Source organism: Curcuma longa, chromosome 7, assembly GCF_044706935.1.
Source record: "Curcuma longa cultivar G26 ecotype Majalengka, Jawa Barat chromosome 7, ITB_CL_G26_1.1, whole genome shotgun sequence".
NCBI classification, from domain to species: Eukaryota; Viridiplantae; Streptophyta; class Magnoliopsida; order Zingiberales; family Zingiberaceae; genus Curcuma; species Curcuma longa.
This window is the reverse complement of record NC_133867.1, coordinates 6,960,480-6,974,549: the sequence shown is the minus strand read 5'-3', so window position 1 is coordinate 6,974,549 and position 14,070 is coordinate 6,960,480. Positions and strand designations below refer to the sequence as shown.

Below are 14,070 nucleotides of genomic sequence, written 5' to 3'. Positions count from 1 at the left end.
ATTTTATATTTTAATTTTGAAAAAAAAATCTTGTCAATCTACGAGTTAATCTAAACTTATCAGAGATCAGTCCACTTGGATTTATAATTTATATGGATTAATCCATTTAGATAAAATAGATTGATAAAATTTTAATTTAACTTATTTAAATTATTTGATGGAATAATTTAAATTATTTTAATTAGAATATACACATTGATATTAATATTAATATATGAATGTTATAATATTCAAATGATGTTATATCAGCATGGATGAGTATTATAATATCTAAATATATATTAACCTTCAATTCAACGCAGTTAACGTAGATAAATAAATATATTTATTTAATATAAAATAAAAATAAAATAAGTGAATATTAAATTTAAAAATAAATAATTATTAATATTAAAATAAATATAAATACGTGTTAATAAAAAAAATATTAATATAATATATGAGTTTTGATATATATTAATATTCAAATTAATATGGATAATTTGAGAATAAATAATAAGGACGCCCTTTTTTATTTTTATACTTAAAAATTTATTTACGGAAGAGAGTTAAAATGATTCTCTCTTCTTTACGGATTCTCTCTGCGACTTCTGGTTTATTACTCCTTTCTCTCTCTCTTTCTTTGGCGTCTGGCGTAGCGGATTTGCTTCGACGAAACTGATCGGGATTTCCGTGAAGGAGAGGAGGACGATAGGGTTTCGCCATCCCGATCGATCTCGCTTTCTCTCGTCGCTGCTTCTCGGTTGAAGCCATGTCGAGGAAGCGGAAATCGGACGCGTCGGGACTCGACGAGGCGGATCGCACGCTGTACTCCACCTTCTGCGGTGCCGCCAATTCGCTGTCGCAGCTCTATACGCAGGCCATGAACCAGCAGAAGGTCTCCTTCCAGGCTGGAGAGCGCCATGCGCTGGTTAGCCCCTTTCCCTTTTTAATCTCCCTTCCCGCAGAACCCATCGATCGAAGCTGATTTTTAGAATCTTGTGACAAAAACTGAGTTAGAATGGGTATATTTAGTTACATGTAATCGTTTTTTTAAACAATAGTAGGAAGTGGAGCGGTAGAGAAGATATCATGGGACGACGGTTCTATTGCTTTCAGAGACCGGGCAATTTATCTAACGTAGTTTGATTACATATCTCAATTCCTTGTATTTCCCTTTTGTCAAACCAATAAAGGTTCCATTTGCTCAATTGTCCATGACAATGGTTACTAGATACGAATACTTGGTTAAAAACCATAGAGACCTTGACCATATTGGGCAGTCTAGAAGGCAGTGTTAGCTAGTCTATAGTTATAGTATTGTTCCTTCAGGCAAACGGTTGTGAAGTGATATATCACAATCAGTCGGAGCATGGAAAGGAAGGAACCACCTTGATTGGAGGTCAAGTGCAGATGAGTTTGTTGTCAAGTTCACCTTACTGTTCAATTTAATCCCAGCAAATTGAGAATATTTCTCAATATACTCACAAGTCTGCCTTCTCCAATGTTGTTTACACAATTCTATTAGTCCTTTATTGGGCAATACCCAAGGTCTATAGAATGCTCGATTGAATTAGGCTCTTGAGGGGCTTATCTGGTTTACGAACCCGAGAGGAAACAAGAAGGTACCAACCAAGCAATTGCAAAGCAAAACAATAAATTAATTGCCTTTAGCCAGCAAGAAGAAAAGCAACCTCACCTATCTCACAAGGGCAGGAGCTTTGTGATGATTTATGCAGTGATTCCTTTTGTTTCTTCCTTCTGAAAGATCATTGAGTGGTTTTGGGGGCTGGGAAAAGTATTTTTCCAAAAAGATGCCAGTTTGACTCTAGTTGAGAGGTGTAAAGTCAATAGTTGATGCCATTCTTATAATTTCCATCTGATTGAAATTTGTTTGTTGTGAATGTTTGCTGGGTTGATATTCCTAACAAGGTCAAGTACTGTGTGACTGACCTCGACAGTTTTGTCCATTCATTTTGGAAGTTCTTGTAAGGGCATGAGGCTATCTGTTCACACATATGATGCCATATAGTGAGCCGGCTAATTTTGCACATTGTCTTTGTTCCATGACCAATCAAGAGAGACATTCTCAGTTTGTCCCTTTATTAAATGCTTTATCTTAAAGGGCAGTGATCTCTTTGAGCTTTCTAAGATCCTGAGACTTACCCAAATCTAACCGATGTGGACCAAGTATTCTCTCATTTCAGAATGTTCTGGTGAGAGTTCTTGTTCCACTTATAAGTTAGTTTGAGCATTGGCATGTGGTATATGTTTAGGGAGTTATTCAGCTTCATGATTTTGATTGTGCAATGAGATTGTAATGGATCCTTTATTTGCCTCCTCCAAATAGTCTGAGCATTGAGATCTTGCACAAGTTTAGGTAGTTAATTGGCTTTGTACGTTGTAATAGAGATTCGTGCTGGTAAAGTGTGGTTTCAGATACCATCAGCTAAAATTTAGATTGTGACCAGCTTCGAAACTGATTAAAGTTCATCCATATACTTGTCTTGGTCCAGTTGCATAAAGAATAGCACATGTTGCTGGGTTATCATTCATCATTATTCTTCAAATAGATTCATTATATAATATATGGTTTAATATTTAAATATTTGTGTGCAATATTAATAACTGGTACAAAGAGTACCAATTCAAGGATGTTATTGGCTGTTATGGAAGAACATGCATTAAGTTTTCTACATTCTTAGTGAAACTAGTATAAAAATTATGATCCAAGACTCTCATCAATGCTGGGTTTGCGGAGGGTTATTGTGCACAGATCTTATCCTCCATATCAAAGAGAAAGCAACACTTGAATCCCTATTTGTCAATTAGTGGAGCAAGAGCGACATTACCATTGTACTAAGCTCGCCTTCTTCTGTTGGAGAAACTAGTAATTATCATATTTGTACTGTTAATTTTTTTTGTCATATATTACAAAGCCATAAGTTCTTTCATCAACTTCAATGTTGCCTTCTCTATCTGAAGTTCCACTTGTTCAACTATTGAATTGTGTTATTGTTAGTTGCTAATGATGCCTGTCTGTGTTTTGTGCAGGACAAGCTTTATCAATGGATCTTGAGAAAGCATGAAGAAGGATCAAGGATCACAGTGGCTGATATAGTGTCCCATATTCAGGTTATACCATAATAACATTATTTACTTTCGGTCTGATTTATCTGCTATGTCAGTCACTGTAATTGTAATTCAAGTTTGTTTATTGTCAGCATTTAGTTACTGCGATGTTTCAAGATGTTCCTCCACTGTTACTGTTATATTCAGATAATCTATTCATTCTAGACACACCTAGCCTACAATGTCATCTAGATCGCATACTCCTATCTAACTGACATTACAACTTTCCTAAGGGCATGATTTGTGGTCTTCTGTTTACTGTTTTATGCGTGAGAAACTTAATCGACAAATTAACTAAGAGGTGGTTCTTTCATTTTGATGATCGTCAATGGTTCAATGTGTGATAAATATCTCACACTCAAATATTAGTAAACAACAAGAAGTAGATCTAGGGATCCAGTGCATCACCTGATATGAGATACTGTCGGCAGGGGCATGTCATGCAACACCATAAGTAGTTTTTATGTTATGTTATTCACAGATGCACCATTTTTCTTCGTATGAACTCATTTGATATTATTTCAAAATCAAAGTCTTATCTCCCCAAAGGCTTCCTAAATCCGCATAGGCTGTGGACTTGGAACCAAGAAATATTGTGCCTCATTCAAAACATGTTGCCGCGCGTGCTCATCTTAATCTACGGTTCCTGTTCGTCTCTTGGCCGTTGTTCGAGTATGAGGTTGATCTATTGGATGGCTGTTGCTAATGCATAGATATCTGGTATTCATTCAATATGTAGGAATTTCCCCATGATTCCTCGGCTGAAAAATATTCAGATTATATGTGTTTTTTTTTGTTGCAAATTAAAGTAGCATCTTTGTCTAACTGAAATATGTTTGTTCAACCTTCCAGACTGAGATGGACTATGCTGTAGAAGATGGATTAGCACCCCCAAGAGCACCATTTCAAAATCAACAACCGCCCGCGACAATGCATCCTATAAGCTCAGTCTTCCAAAGTCCATCCGGTTTGTTTGGGCAGCCAACTGTTGGACTTCTCCCTCGAAGCGGCCACACTGATCAAGCAAAAAACTCCGTTTTCTCGAATGCTCTTTCCAGCCCTGTGCGCAGGAGCCTTCAGCCGTATCACCTTGCCAACGGAAGCGGTTTTTACGCGAACGATGCCCCACCTTCTGGAAATGCAGGAACCAGGAACCATGATTCGGATCAAATTCGGGACGCGAATTCTCTCAGCTGCAACGATACGACCATGGACATTCATACAGACAGCCCACCTCATCAATCCTATTCGTAGTTTCGCCCCCAAGAATGAAGCTGAGTAGTAATGCAAATCATATGTAACTTCCCTATCCCTCCCTCTGCCTCTCTTTCGCAAGTGCTCTAAATAGTATGTGTGGGCTTTGTTTATGAGTCTGGTAATTGTTTTGTATATGAAAAAGAATCCCATGGTTCATAAACCTTCTATTTTATGCTTAGGGATTTATTATTCCATGGTTCCCTTATATAAGAATAAGGGGAATTCTTACCTTCTATTTTATGCTTAGGGATTTATTATTCAACTTTTGTCACAGATTCATGTTTATCCTAATTAAGAGTATATTGAAGACTCGATTAACTAAGCATTTCCAGATAGGGTTACATCAAGGGTCAGCTCTAAGTCCTTAATGATACATTACAGATGATATTGTATTGGTAGATGAGACATGAAAAATATAGTATGAAATTTAAGTATGACACACTCAAGTAAACAGTTTTAAATATTTAGGATCATTTTTGCAAGGGTTCCACATTCATACAGTGGAACTCATATCCATGCAATTGAGTGTGTTATGTTGAATTTCATGTTACATTTTAAGAAATGAGAGCATGTAGCATATCATTTTTCATTTCAATATTATCATCATAACAAATAGTTTATTATGGTAAATCATTCAAAGAAATAATAAAAACAAAATTGGATTCTATGTTTTAAAAGTTGGATTCTATGTTTTAAAAGTTTTTAGTGTTTATTAATATTTGTTTTTATAAAATTTATATGATTTCATAATGTTTATTTTATGTTTGTTCAGTTATTGACCCAGCCATGCCAGCTAATGCCTTGACTGTCATTTCCACTCTCCTTATTAAATTTGTGTATTATGACTCTCTTCTAAAAATTAATAATAAATAAATAAAATAATCTGCGTCACAAAAGATCATAATTTTTTTAAAAAAAAATTAAAATGTTTTCTTCCATATTCGTGTGTCATACATAACAAACAACATGAAATTAAAAAAATAATTAATCAATTAATTATATTTTTTTCCAAAAAGGTCGCCCTGGGGACCACCGCCTGCGTTACTCCTTCCGCATAAAATACCTCCTGCTGGTGCGACCTGCCGCGATGCCCATTCGGGCGATCAGTGCATGCTGCTGTGACGAGTTCCATGCGGTACCTATCCTCGATCGCCGTTGGTTGGCTCGATAACGGTGATCCGAGGCTCGTTACGGTGATAACTTATGCGGAGCCCGCATCGTCGGTTCGCTGCCCGCACCCAAAACCCTAGGAAAAAAATTATTAAAGAAGAGTTCGAGAATCCTCGGTCTCTCCTTCTTCAAATAGCGGAGGAGGACGAGAGGATACCGGGAATCGGTCTTCGTCTTGCTACTGTTGCAGAGCATTGGATTTGCGCTTCTTTCTTCGATATACAGCTATTGGATTCGATGGAGGGAGCAAGGAGCGTAGGGTCGGTCGCGGAAGCGGCGGCGACGACGGCGGAGCAAGGGTCAAGGTTTCGGAGGATATGCGTTTTCTGCGGGAGCCAATGCGGGAAGAAGCCGAGCTATCAAGAGGCCGCCATCGAGCTCGGAAAGGAACTGGTAATTACCTGCTTCCTCAATCAAGTTGAACAATCTCTCTTTTCTTTCCTGTTCCCGTGGATTCAAAGAACTACTGCCCCCCTTTTTTTGTGCCGTATTTCGTTAATTTTTCAATGGGGTCTTCATCGAAAGCAATGAATTTTGGGGATTTTTTCTGTTAGTGGATTTTTCTCTGCGGATGCACTGGTTAAGGTTTCATCTTTTTGGCCTTTTGCTTCGAAGCTACGCTTTTTGTTTTTTTCCCCCAAAGAGAGAATCGAACCGATTGCATCTCGAAGAGAGGTTGGATGAGGTTGTCGTTCAAGGTATGCTCGTGCTGTCCGTTGTGGCATGATGGATTGTTAGCTGTAATCCGGCTGTCCCTCGATCAGCCTTCTCGCGTGATCTCTGCCGATCGCACGAAGAAGAAAGCAATAATCTATTGTTTAACGGAGCCAGATGTCCTTCCCTGAGATCGGAAAGAGCTGGCCATGGCGTCGTGGCTTCAACCTTTTCCCACTAAGCTGGACGTCCATCCCATTTGCGACTCAATCATGGCTTTGTTTTCCACTAATTCTTCCTTTAGCCATGGCAAGGGGCAATTAATTAGCAATCCGATAAACGCTCTCTGTTGATCTGCATGTGTTCTTATTCTCATCTGCATGTTCTTCTGCAGGTGAACAGTGGCATCGATTTGGTGTATGGAGGAGGGAGCATTGGGTTGATGGGCCTTGTTTCTCATGCAGTCCATGATGGAGGGCGCCATGTCTTGGGGTCAGTCTCTCTCTCTTGTTTAATACTTCAGCTGATTTATCTATAAGAACATATTCATCCCTATTAGAATTCGAATATAGAATTCAAATTCTGATTCTTTAAACGCTTTACCACTGTATCACACTATAAAAGTTTGTAAAATTTAGGATATAATTCACTTTAATCGCGTCTTTATATCCTTATATGCAGTGTTATTCCAAAGTCTTTGATGCTAAAGGAGGTGAGTCAGTTCCCTTTCTTTCTTTCTTTCTTTCTTTTAATTAAGATGTTTTCATAAGTTTATGCACGATCTTCTTCGAGAATATGACATTAGGAATTGTGTGTTTGAATTTTGGATTCCTTTTCTCTTAATTACTTAAACTATTATCTTCCATATTATATTTTTACAAGTAACAATAAATGTGAATGAAAAGCATTGCTTGTTTGCTCTTCTGTTGCTGTTACCTATAGTTAACTGGGGGGCCAGTAGGAGAAGTTAGGGAAGTATCAGACATGCATGAGAGGAAAGCTGAAATGGCTCGCCAAGCAGATGCCTTCGTAGCTTTACCAGGTAGACTTTCTTAATCACTTGCTATAAAATTCTTAATTTTTTATATTAGATATTCAATTTACATCGATTAATCTTAAGATGATCAGGTGGTTATGGGACACTCGAGGAGCTCCTGGAGGTGATTACATGGGCTCAACTTGGCATCCACAAAAAGCCGGTATAGAGAAAAAAAACCCTAATTTTTTTTGTCTCCTTCAGTTCTTTATCTGATCTCAATTTGTTTGTTTCTTCTCAAACTAAGTTTTGTTTATAGAATTGGCTTTTTGTCAAATGTAAAGTAAGTGCATGCATATCACACCTTCCATTTTCTATAAGCATATTAGGAATGTACTCCAACGCCCAGTAGAAACGTGTGAAACAGTTCCTTTATCAGGAATTAAAATAGGAGAGGATAAATTATCTGTGAGAGAGTTTTAAATATTTATAATTATTTTCATGATAGAAGGGTTAAAAGAGATGTCTTCTATATAATACAAATAAGATGACTTAAAAGAAGACTATCAGATATTTTTTATGATAATAGATTATCTCTAAATTTTAAGAAATATTTTACAAATGATGATCAGACCTATATTATTTAGAGTTGAATGTTAAATTATGACTTAAGTACATGAACAAAAGATAATTGCAGAAGTAAAAATATTAAAATGAATTGAGAGAACTTCACAAAAATCATTTAAAATGATATTGACATATGCATAGATGATTAATAAATATGCCCATTAAATTGTATGAAATTATAATAAATATATACATTAAACATGATAAAAAAAACTTGATTAACAATGATAAAAATAATTTAAATTTATTTAAATATAAATAAATAATGATAAACTAAGGAATAAAGATCATGCAGAAGGAATTTATATATTTTTTTCAAAATTTTTCTTGTAATTGATTGGATTATTTCACTGATAGTACATCCTATGAATATGTAATATAATTTTTTTATTTAAAATTTACTGTTTAGATTAAAAGAAATGTGTGTTTACTAGATATTCTATTTGTTTTTCTTTTATGTCTAGTCAAAGTCTTCGTTACAGGTTGGACTGTTGAACGTCGATGGCTTTTATAATTCATTGTTATCATTCATCGACATGGCGGTCGAAGAAGGCTTCATTTCACAGGCTGCTAGGCGCATAATTATATCTGCCCACTCCGCCAAGGAGCTGATGAGGAAACTTGAGGTACACATAAAAAACCAACTAATGCGAGCTTATGATTCACGCATTGCAATTTTATATTAGCTCGTCAATTATATCACCTAAGAAGATTGATTAGCATGAATACATAGACAATATAAAATTATGACAAAGACATCTTTATTATATCATAGACTAGATAAGGTGAATAAAATTTGATTATTATTTTTGCAATCATTTTAGACTTGAAAAAAAACTCAAACAAGTAAACTTTGAGTGAAAACTATATCATGTTGATTTTAACATTCTATGTCAATTAGACCCATGCATGAGTATTCATCTACATTTAAGGGGCACCATTAAGGTTAAGCTGTTAAAGATAAAAGAGTTAAAAGAACAATTATAAGGGGCATGATATGATCACAACTTTTTGGTCATCTTTTTCTTCTGGGGTGAAGAATTTTGGGTTTTATTGCAGGAGTATATACCAGAATATGAATCCAAATTGGTGTGGGACACTACTGAGCAGAAGCCCCTCAGCTTTGCGCCGGAACCGGAGTCCGGCGTGGCTTCTTAACTTCTCAGGCCTACTCCAACCCTCTCCTCTTGGCCACTAACAGAACTCACTATACTCCAAACACAAAAGTATAGTAAATATCAATCAGAACTTCTTTGTTCTTCATAGGCTTCTTGTATTTAATTGGTCCCCCTCCACACAGGAAGATTTGATGAATTATGTTCCATTCCTCTTCATTTCCTTTGAATTCATGAGTGGAATTGTGGATAGATTTGGTTCTGGATTTGTATCTGGTTTATTGTGCATAAACTGAGTGAATTTGACCATACCTTTTTCCTTTGTTCTTCATAGACATGTATTTGATGAAATTACTTCTCATTCCTCTTCAGTTTCTCTGAAGAATGGTGTGTGGTTTGTTGTGTGTTGATTGTGAATAAAGATTGGACGAACGAGTGTTGTAAACATGGCGGGCAGAGGGTGAACCAACTTGAACAGGAAAAATGACCTAGCATTTGCATCTTTTTGCACAAGTTTGGTGTTCATAAAACAAGGGACAAGGCTCTTTATCAGGGTTGTGGCATCAGCACTAGGACCCTCTACATCCTCTGCCAACCGATGTTCTACCACCCAAAGCTGTCGAGCAGCCTAAACTTTTTCGAGTGGCTACTCATCTTGTCGAAGATGACTAAAACATAAGTTTAAAGATTTCCTGCAGTGACTAGGCTGACAAAGATTGCTCATCAAAATAGGGCACCATCAGCTAAAATGAACAAAACTATTCTAACAAAGAATGGTTTGGAAAGTACATGTAAAAGACAAGCCTAGCCATGGAGATGGATCATAGACAAGTTTATAACTCAAGAAATAGGGGAAATTATTGAAGCCAAAAATATATGTGCATATAAAGATGTTTCCTTGCGATATTTATAAGCTAAATACTTGTTTCACCAGAAAAATAAGTTCTTTTTTAGGAGAAATATAAGTTATCTTCATAGGAAACCAAACTCCACAAGTGTGTAACTTAGGCTTTATCATCTTTTTTACCTAAACCCTGATGGTGTTGCTTGTGGACCAGCTCCACCTGCTTTTCTCATGGCTTTTGATTGTGCTAGTTGCTCATCATAGTTCTGTATAAGAAATGGAAAATTTTGATAAAGTAGTTTCGATATCTGAGTTACGAAGAAGTAAAGCGTTACCTTTTTCTGAAATGCATCATCTTCTGGCTTAATAATCTTGTCTGCAATACCGTAGGCAATAGCTTCTTGTGCGTCGAAATATCTCGGAAGCTCTATGTCCTTCTTAATCTCTTCCTTTGGCTTACCTATTCCTTTGGCTAACAACTCCAATAAATACTCAGTGTTGGCATCAAGTTCCTTCGCCTGAGAGAGATGTAAGAAAGATATTACCGCGATTCATGGTATATCAATGTGTTGATAATATATCAATGAGTAAATCTCGAGAATCACCTTGATCCACATGTCGGCAGCGGCACCACTGGATTTGTACACCTTCGGCAGATACAATTTGGCTGTATGATCGTTTTGTCAATAAGCAAGAATTGCTGATCAAACAAAAACAAAAAAACAAATCTATTGGAAAGTGTGTGGTAACATACTGGAAGAATTTGGTTGCAAGCCGCGAAAGCCTTTGGCACCCAGAGATAACAGCATTGCTGCCTGACCATATGCCATGCCGACATTTATCGTATAAACCTTGGGTTTTACATACTGTCAAAGAAATCGAGATAAAATGTCTGATCCAAGAGAAAATGTAGCATAATTAACAAAGTTCAGATGTTCAATTTACCACACACGAAAATAGACAAACTATGTTATGTCATTGTGTTTACTCATTAAAATTGATGTCAATTTCCATAGGTGGCACTGAAAATTTGACAATTGATAGTAAAATATCAAAAATTGACGATAAATTGAAGACGGAGAGCTGTGTGAAAAGGCTAAATGTTGAAACACATAAGTTATATTTTGCAATTAAACCATGTAGATCTAATATGAATTTCTGAATTGAAAAGAAAAATGAACTAGAAGTGACATCCAACGCTAAACAACAAACTTAACTCAAGTGCTAGTAAGGCCCAAACCCATTCCAGAACATAAAAATAGTTTACTTACGTTTATCATGTCAGCAATTGCATAAGCCTCAGTTTCAGATCCAACAGTCTCTCCCTCCACATTCTGGAAGTTGGTATATCGTATGAATCAGTATTTGGTGAAAATTATGAAATTTCTAGCTATTTCAGCAGAATATATAGTCCAATAGGATATATGATAATTGAATAAGTAAATGTTTACAGCAGAACTTACTTGAGTCCCAGATGAATTGATGTAGAGATATATAGGTTTGGATGGATCGTCATAATCTAGCCACATAAACTGAGCAACAAGAAGCTCAGTGACAGCTGGAACCATCTGTTCGATACAACATAGATATTTACATGAGTTGCAAAGAAAATTTTTCACCCACATTTATCTAATGCTTTATTGACCAAATGTATGTGGCTTACAGGCATGCCAAGGTAAACTATTCGAGCATCCAAGAGCAAAGAAGGCAAGTCTGGAGGAGCACTTCTTAGTCTTCCATATCCTCGACCACCCCCACGATACATACTCACACTCATAGTGTAGTTTGATGAGGCCTCCAAGCCATTTAGACTATACATCCCTCCATTGTCGATGTAACTTCTTGCAGAAGAAATGCTTTCCTGTTAAGCATCACAAGGAGACTTCAACACCCGCTTAGATATTTGAACATAGATTTTGAGACCAACAAATTTAGGCTGTTATTACCTCTGTGACTTTTGTCGCTTGCCGTGTCACAGGGTTATCTTCTGTCAAGAACATGTCCATTTGCGATGGAGTAAGGCCATACATGGACTGAGGAAAACTCTCATAATTTTGCTTCACTGTTATAGAAAAAAGAGGTTTCGATTGAAAACACATCCAACAACAAAGTCTATTTGGCTAAGGATCAGCAATTTGGGCTGCTAAAAAAACAATATAAACTATGAACAAGGAATATGGTTTGAAAGTAGAATAATATTTTTTAAAACAAAACAAAAAAAGATGATAACTGAATTTGTGATTCTGTTATGCAGGGGAAATAACCAAGAAATTAGCAAGGCATTAAACTAGCACGAACCCAAAAGTTTAGCATCTGAGGAATCACTTCTTTACACGACATGGAGTGGAAGCCTAAACATATACAAAGGATTATGATCTGTGATGGAAGAAAGGCTTGTGCAGTAACATGGGCATCAATTAAGCATATCATGTGACTCGTATTCTTGAGGTTTTCTGTATGTGAAGAAATTAAAGAAGCCAATGTCTAGTTCATTTACACAGTTCTTCAGTAACAAGACAGCCTTCACACGGCATCTCGTAACTCAATTCCACAAGATATTCATCAGATCTATTCAGTAAATTATTAGCTAAGTTTCCTTATCATAGCATATCTTGTAAACTTAGTGCAAACATTAACTTGCCCCCAAAAGACTACCCTACTACTATTACTGCATATAAAGGGCAATCCGATGCACAAAGCTGCCACTAATGTGGGGTCCCAGGAAAGGATCTATTGTGCACAGCCTTACCCTACTTTGCAAGAGGTTGTTTCCGAGATTCGAACCCGTGACCTCCAGGTCACACGGCTGCAACTTTACTGTACCCTACTACTGCATATCTAGCATGATAATGCCTCAACAAGCCATTAATATGATATCATTCTGAATTTACACACTAAATGAAGGAGAACCTAAAGAACTTTAGAACAGTACAGTTTACACGAGAAGAAAAAAAATAGATAATATCCTAGACTGTTCCCATGGCGCATGTAACCTTGAGCTTTTTGTTTGACTTTTAACAACATACAATCATGATAGTCAACTTGAACTATCAAGGATGTACTAGGTATCCAAGAAATTCTAAATGATCTAAGACTTCCTTACGCAAACTTATATAACAAGTCTTGTAGTTGATTGTATCCTTTTGGAAAACCATCTACTTTCCTCACAGCCTTCCCTCTCTAGAGTGGCAATACCAATGAAAGCAACATAGTCCACTGATATGCAACACTATCAGAAAATCTTAATCAGAGAATTGCATACTAAATTCGATAGTAAGGCTCACACGGAACTTACATCCCTCCTTGAGATTCTCCTCCCGGAATTTGCGGGGTATGTGGTCGTAGTTGTTGGAAGACCGCGACTCGCATCTACAGGCCACCCTTGTCCTCGAAGCGACGGCAATAGATCTACGGGGACTTGCCGAAAGCCTGGAGAAGCCCCAAAAAGAGTTTTTGGGGACACCAGAGACGTCGTCGAAGGACGAGGAGACAGAGAGGGGGCGCAGCGCGATCGACATGGACGAAGCTTCCTGCTGTGGCCTCTGAGCCGAGAAAGGGGAAGAAGAAAGGAACCCTAGCGTCTGGCCGATTGGTTATCTATTTCTTCGTTTTTTTTTACTGTGGAACTCGGCACGTGCGTCGCACGCTCCGTTCAACTGGCTATGAATGGAAGTTCATTTGAACAAGCAAAACTCTGATTTATCCCAAAGAAAAAACATATAAAATAAATAACTTTATTCTTATTTTTTAAATATATTTTGTAATAAATATAAAATAAACTATAAATAAATTTTTTTTGGAATTTTAACTTTAACACAAATTATAATATATATATTTGGGTAACAATAAAACAATGCTCATCTTATTTTCATCTCACAACATTGTTTTAAAATAGAGCAAAATTGTTAATATTTGATCAGATTATTACACATAAAATAATATTGTATTAAAAATATTTTTCGACATAATAAAAATAACTTTAATATTGTTGTATTAATTTCGATTAAATTTAAAATTATTTTAACTTGGTTAAAAAGTGAAAATTTTAACTTAGTTAAAATTATTCATAAATTATTATAGCAATTTTGGTTAAAATCATTCTATATTATATTAGTTTTGATTAAAATAATTTTAAAATATGTGGCACTTTTTAAATGAAAATAAAGGATGCCTTTTTTATTTTTGCCTTATATATTTATCTCTAAAAATAAAAATAAAATAAATTTACAAAGTATGATTTTATAGATCAGTTTATATCAATTAAAATTATATATTATACATGTAAAATTATTATTTAAAAATTTATAAAAAATAAT

At 36.0% G+C, this 14,070-nt stretch overlaps 3 protein-coding genes across 3 annotated transcripts; 2 read left to right on the top strand and 1 right to left on the bottom strand.

Annotated features, from left to right (window-relative positions):
* The first annotated feature begins 557 nt into the window (after window positions 1-557).
* Window positions 558-4,546, top strand: LOC141832433 (uncharacterized). Its single transcript, XM_074719936.1, has 3 exons — window positions 558-910; window positions 3,034-3,114; window positions 3,964-4,546. The coding sequence occupies exons 1-3, from the start codon at window positions 752-754 to the stop codon at window positions 4,363-4,365; spliced, it is 642 nt and encodes a 213-aa protein (XP_074576037.1). The 5' UTR covers window positions 558-751; the 3' UTR covers window positions 4,366-4,546.
* A 1,148-nt stretch (window positions 4,547-5,694) lies between these two features.
* Window positions 5,695-9,161, top strand: LOC141832431 (cytokinin riboside 5'-monophosphate phosphoribohydrolase LOG7-like). Its single transcript, XM_074719935.1, has 7 exons — window positions 5,695-5,931; window positions 6,587-6,684; window positions 6,874-6,904; window positions 7,135-7,234; window positions 7,321-7,391; window positions 8,278-8,421; window positions 8,855-9,161. Exons 1-7 carry the CDS (start codon window positions 5,776-5,778, stop codon window positions 8,951-8,953), a joined length of 699 nt encoding a protein of 232 aa, XP_074576036.1. The 5' UTR covers window positions 5,695-5,775; the 3' UTR covers window positions 8,954-9,161.
* A 634-nt stretch (window positions 9,162-9,795) lies between these two features.
* Window positions 9,796-13,341, bottom strand: LOC141831847 (ATP-dependent Clp protease proteolytic subunit-related protein 1, chloroplastic). The gene is made up of 9 exons (XM_074719252.1): window positions 13,050-13,341; window positions 11,701-11,816; window positions 11,418-11,615; window positions 11,218-11,322; window positions 11,026-11,088; window positions 10,509-10,620; window positions 10,360-10,421; window positions 10,090-10,272; window positions 9,796-10,020 (listed from the first exon to the last, which is right to left on the bottom strand). The coding sequence occupies exons 1-9, from the start codon at window positions 13,270-13,272 to the stop codon at window positions 9,934-9,936; spliced, it is 1,149 nt and encodes a 382-aa protein (XP_074575353.1). The 5' UTR covers window positions 13,273-13,341; the 3' UTR covers window positions 9,796-9,933.
* Window positions 13,342-14,070: the final 729 nt, after the last annotated feature.

Coding starts and splice junctions, on each gene's coding strand:
- LOC141832431 (XM_074719935.1), top strand. CDS start 5,776: ATGGAGGGAGCAAGGAGCGTAGGGTCGGTCGCGGAAGCGGCGGCGACG. Junction 6,905..7,134: donor AGTCTTTGATGCTAAAGGAG/GTGAGTCAGTTC, acceptor TGTTACCTATAG/TTAACTGGGGGGCCAGTAGG. Junction 7,235..7,320: donor TGCCTTCGTAGCTTTACCAG/GTAGACTTTCTT, acceptor TAAGATGATCAG/GTGGTTATGGGACACTCGAG.
- LOC141832433 (XM_074719936.1), top strand. CDS start 752: ATGTCGAGGAAGCGGAAATCGGACGCGTCGGGACTCGACGAGGCGGAT. Junction 911..3,033: donor CTGGAGAGCGCCATGCGCTG/GTTAGCCCCTTT, acceptor TGTTTTGTGCAG/GACAAGCTTTATCAATGGAT. Junction 3,115..3,963: donor ATATAGTGTCCCATATTCAG/GTTATACCATAA, acceptor TCAACCTTCCAG/ACTGAGATGGACTATGCTGT.
- LOC141831847 (XM_074719252.1), bottom strand. CDS start 13,272: ATGTCGATCGCGCTGCGCCCCCTCTCTGTCTCCTCGTCCTTCGACGAC. Junction 10,273..10,359: donor CTGCCGACATGTGGATCAAG/GTGATTCTCGAG, acceptor CATCTCTCTCAG/GCGAAGGAACTTGATGCCAA. Junction 10,021..10,089: donor ATGATGCATTTCAGAAAAAG/GTAACGCTTTAC, acceptor TTTCTTATACAG/AACTATGATGAGCAACTAGC.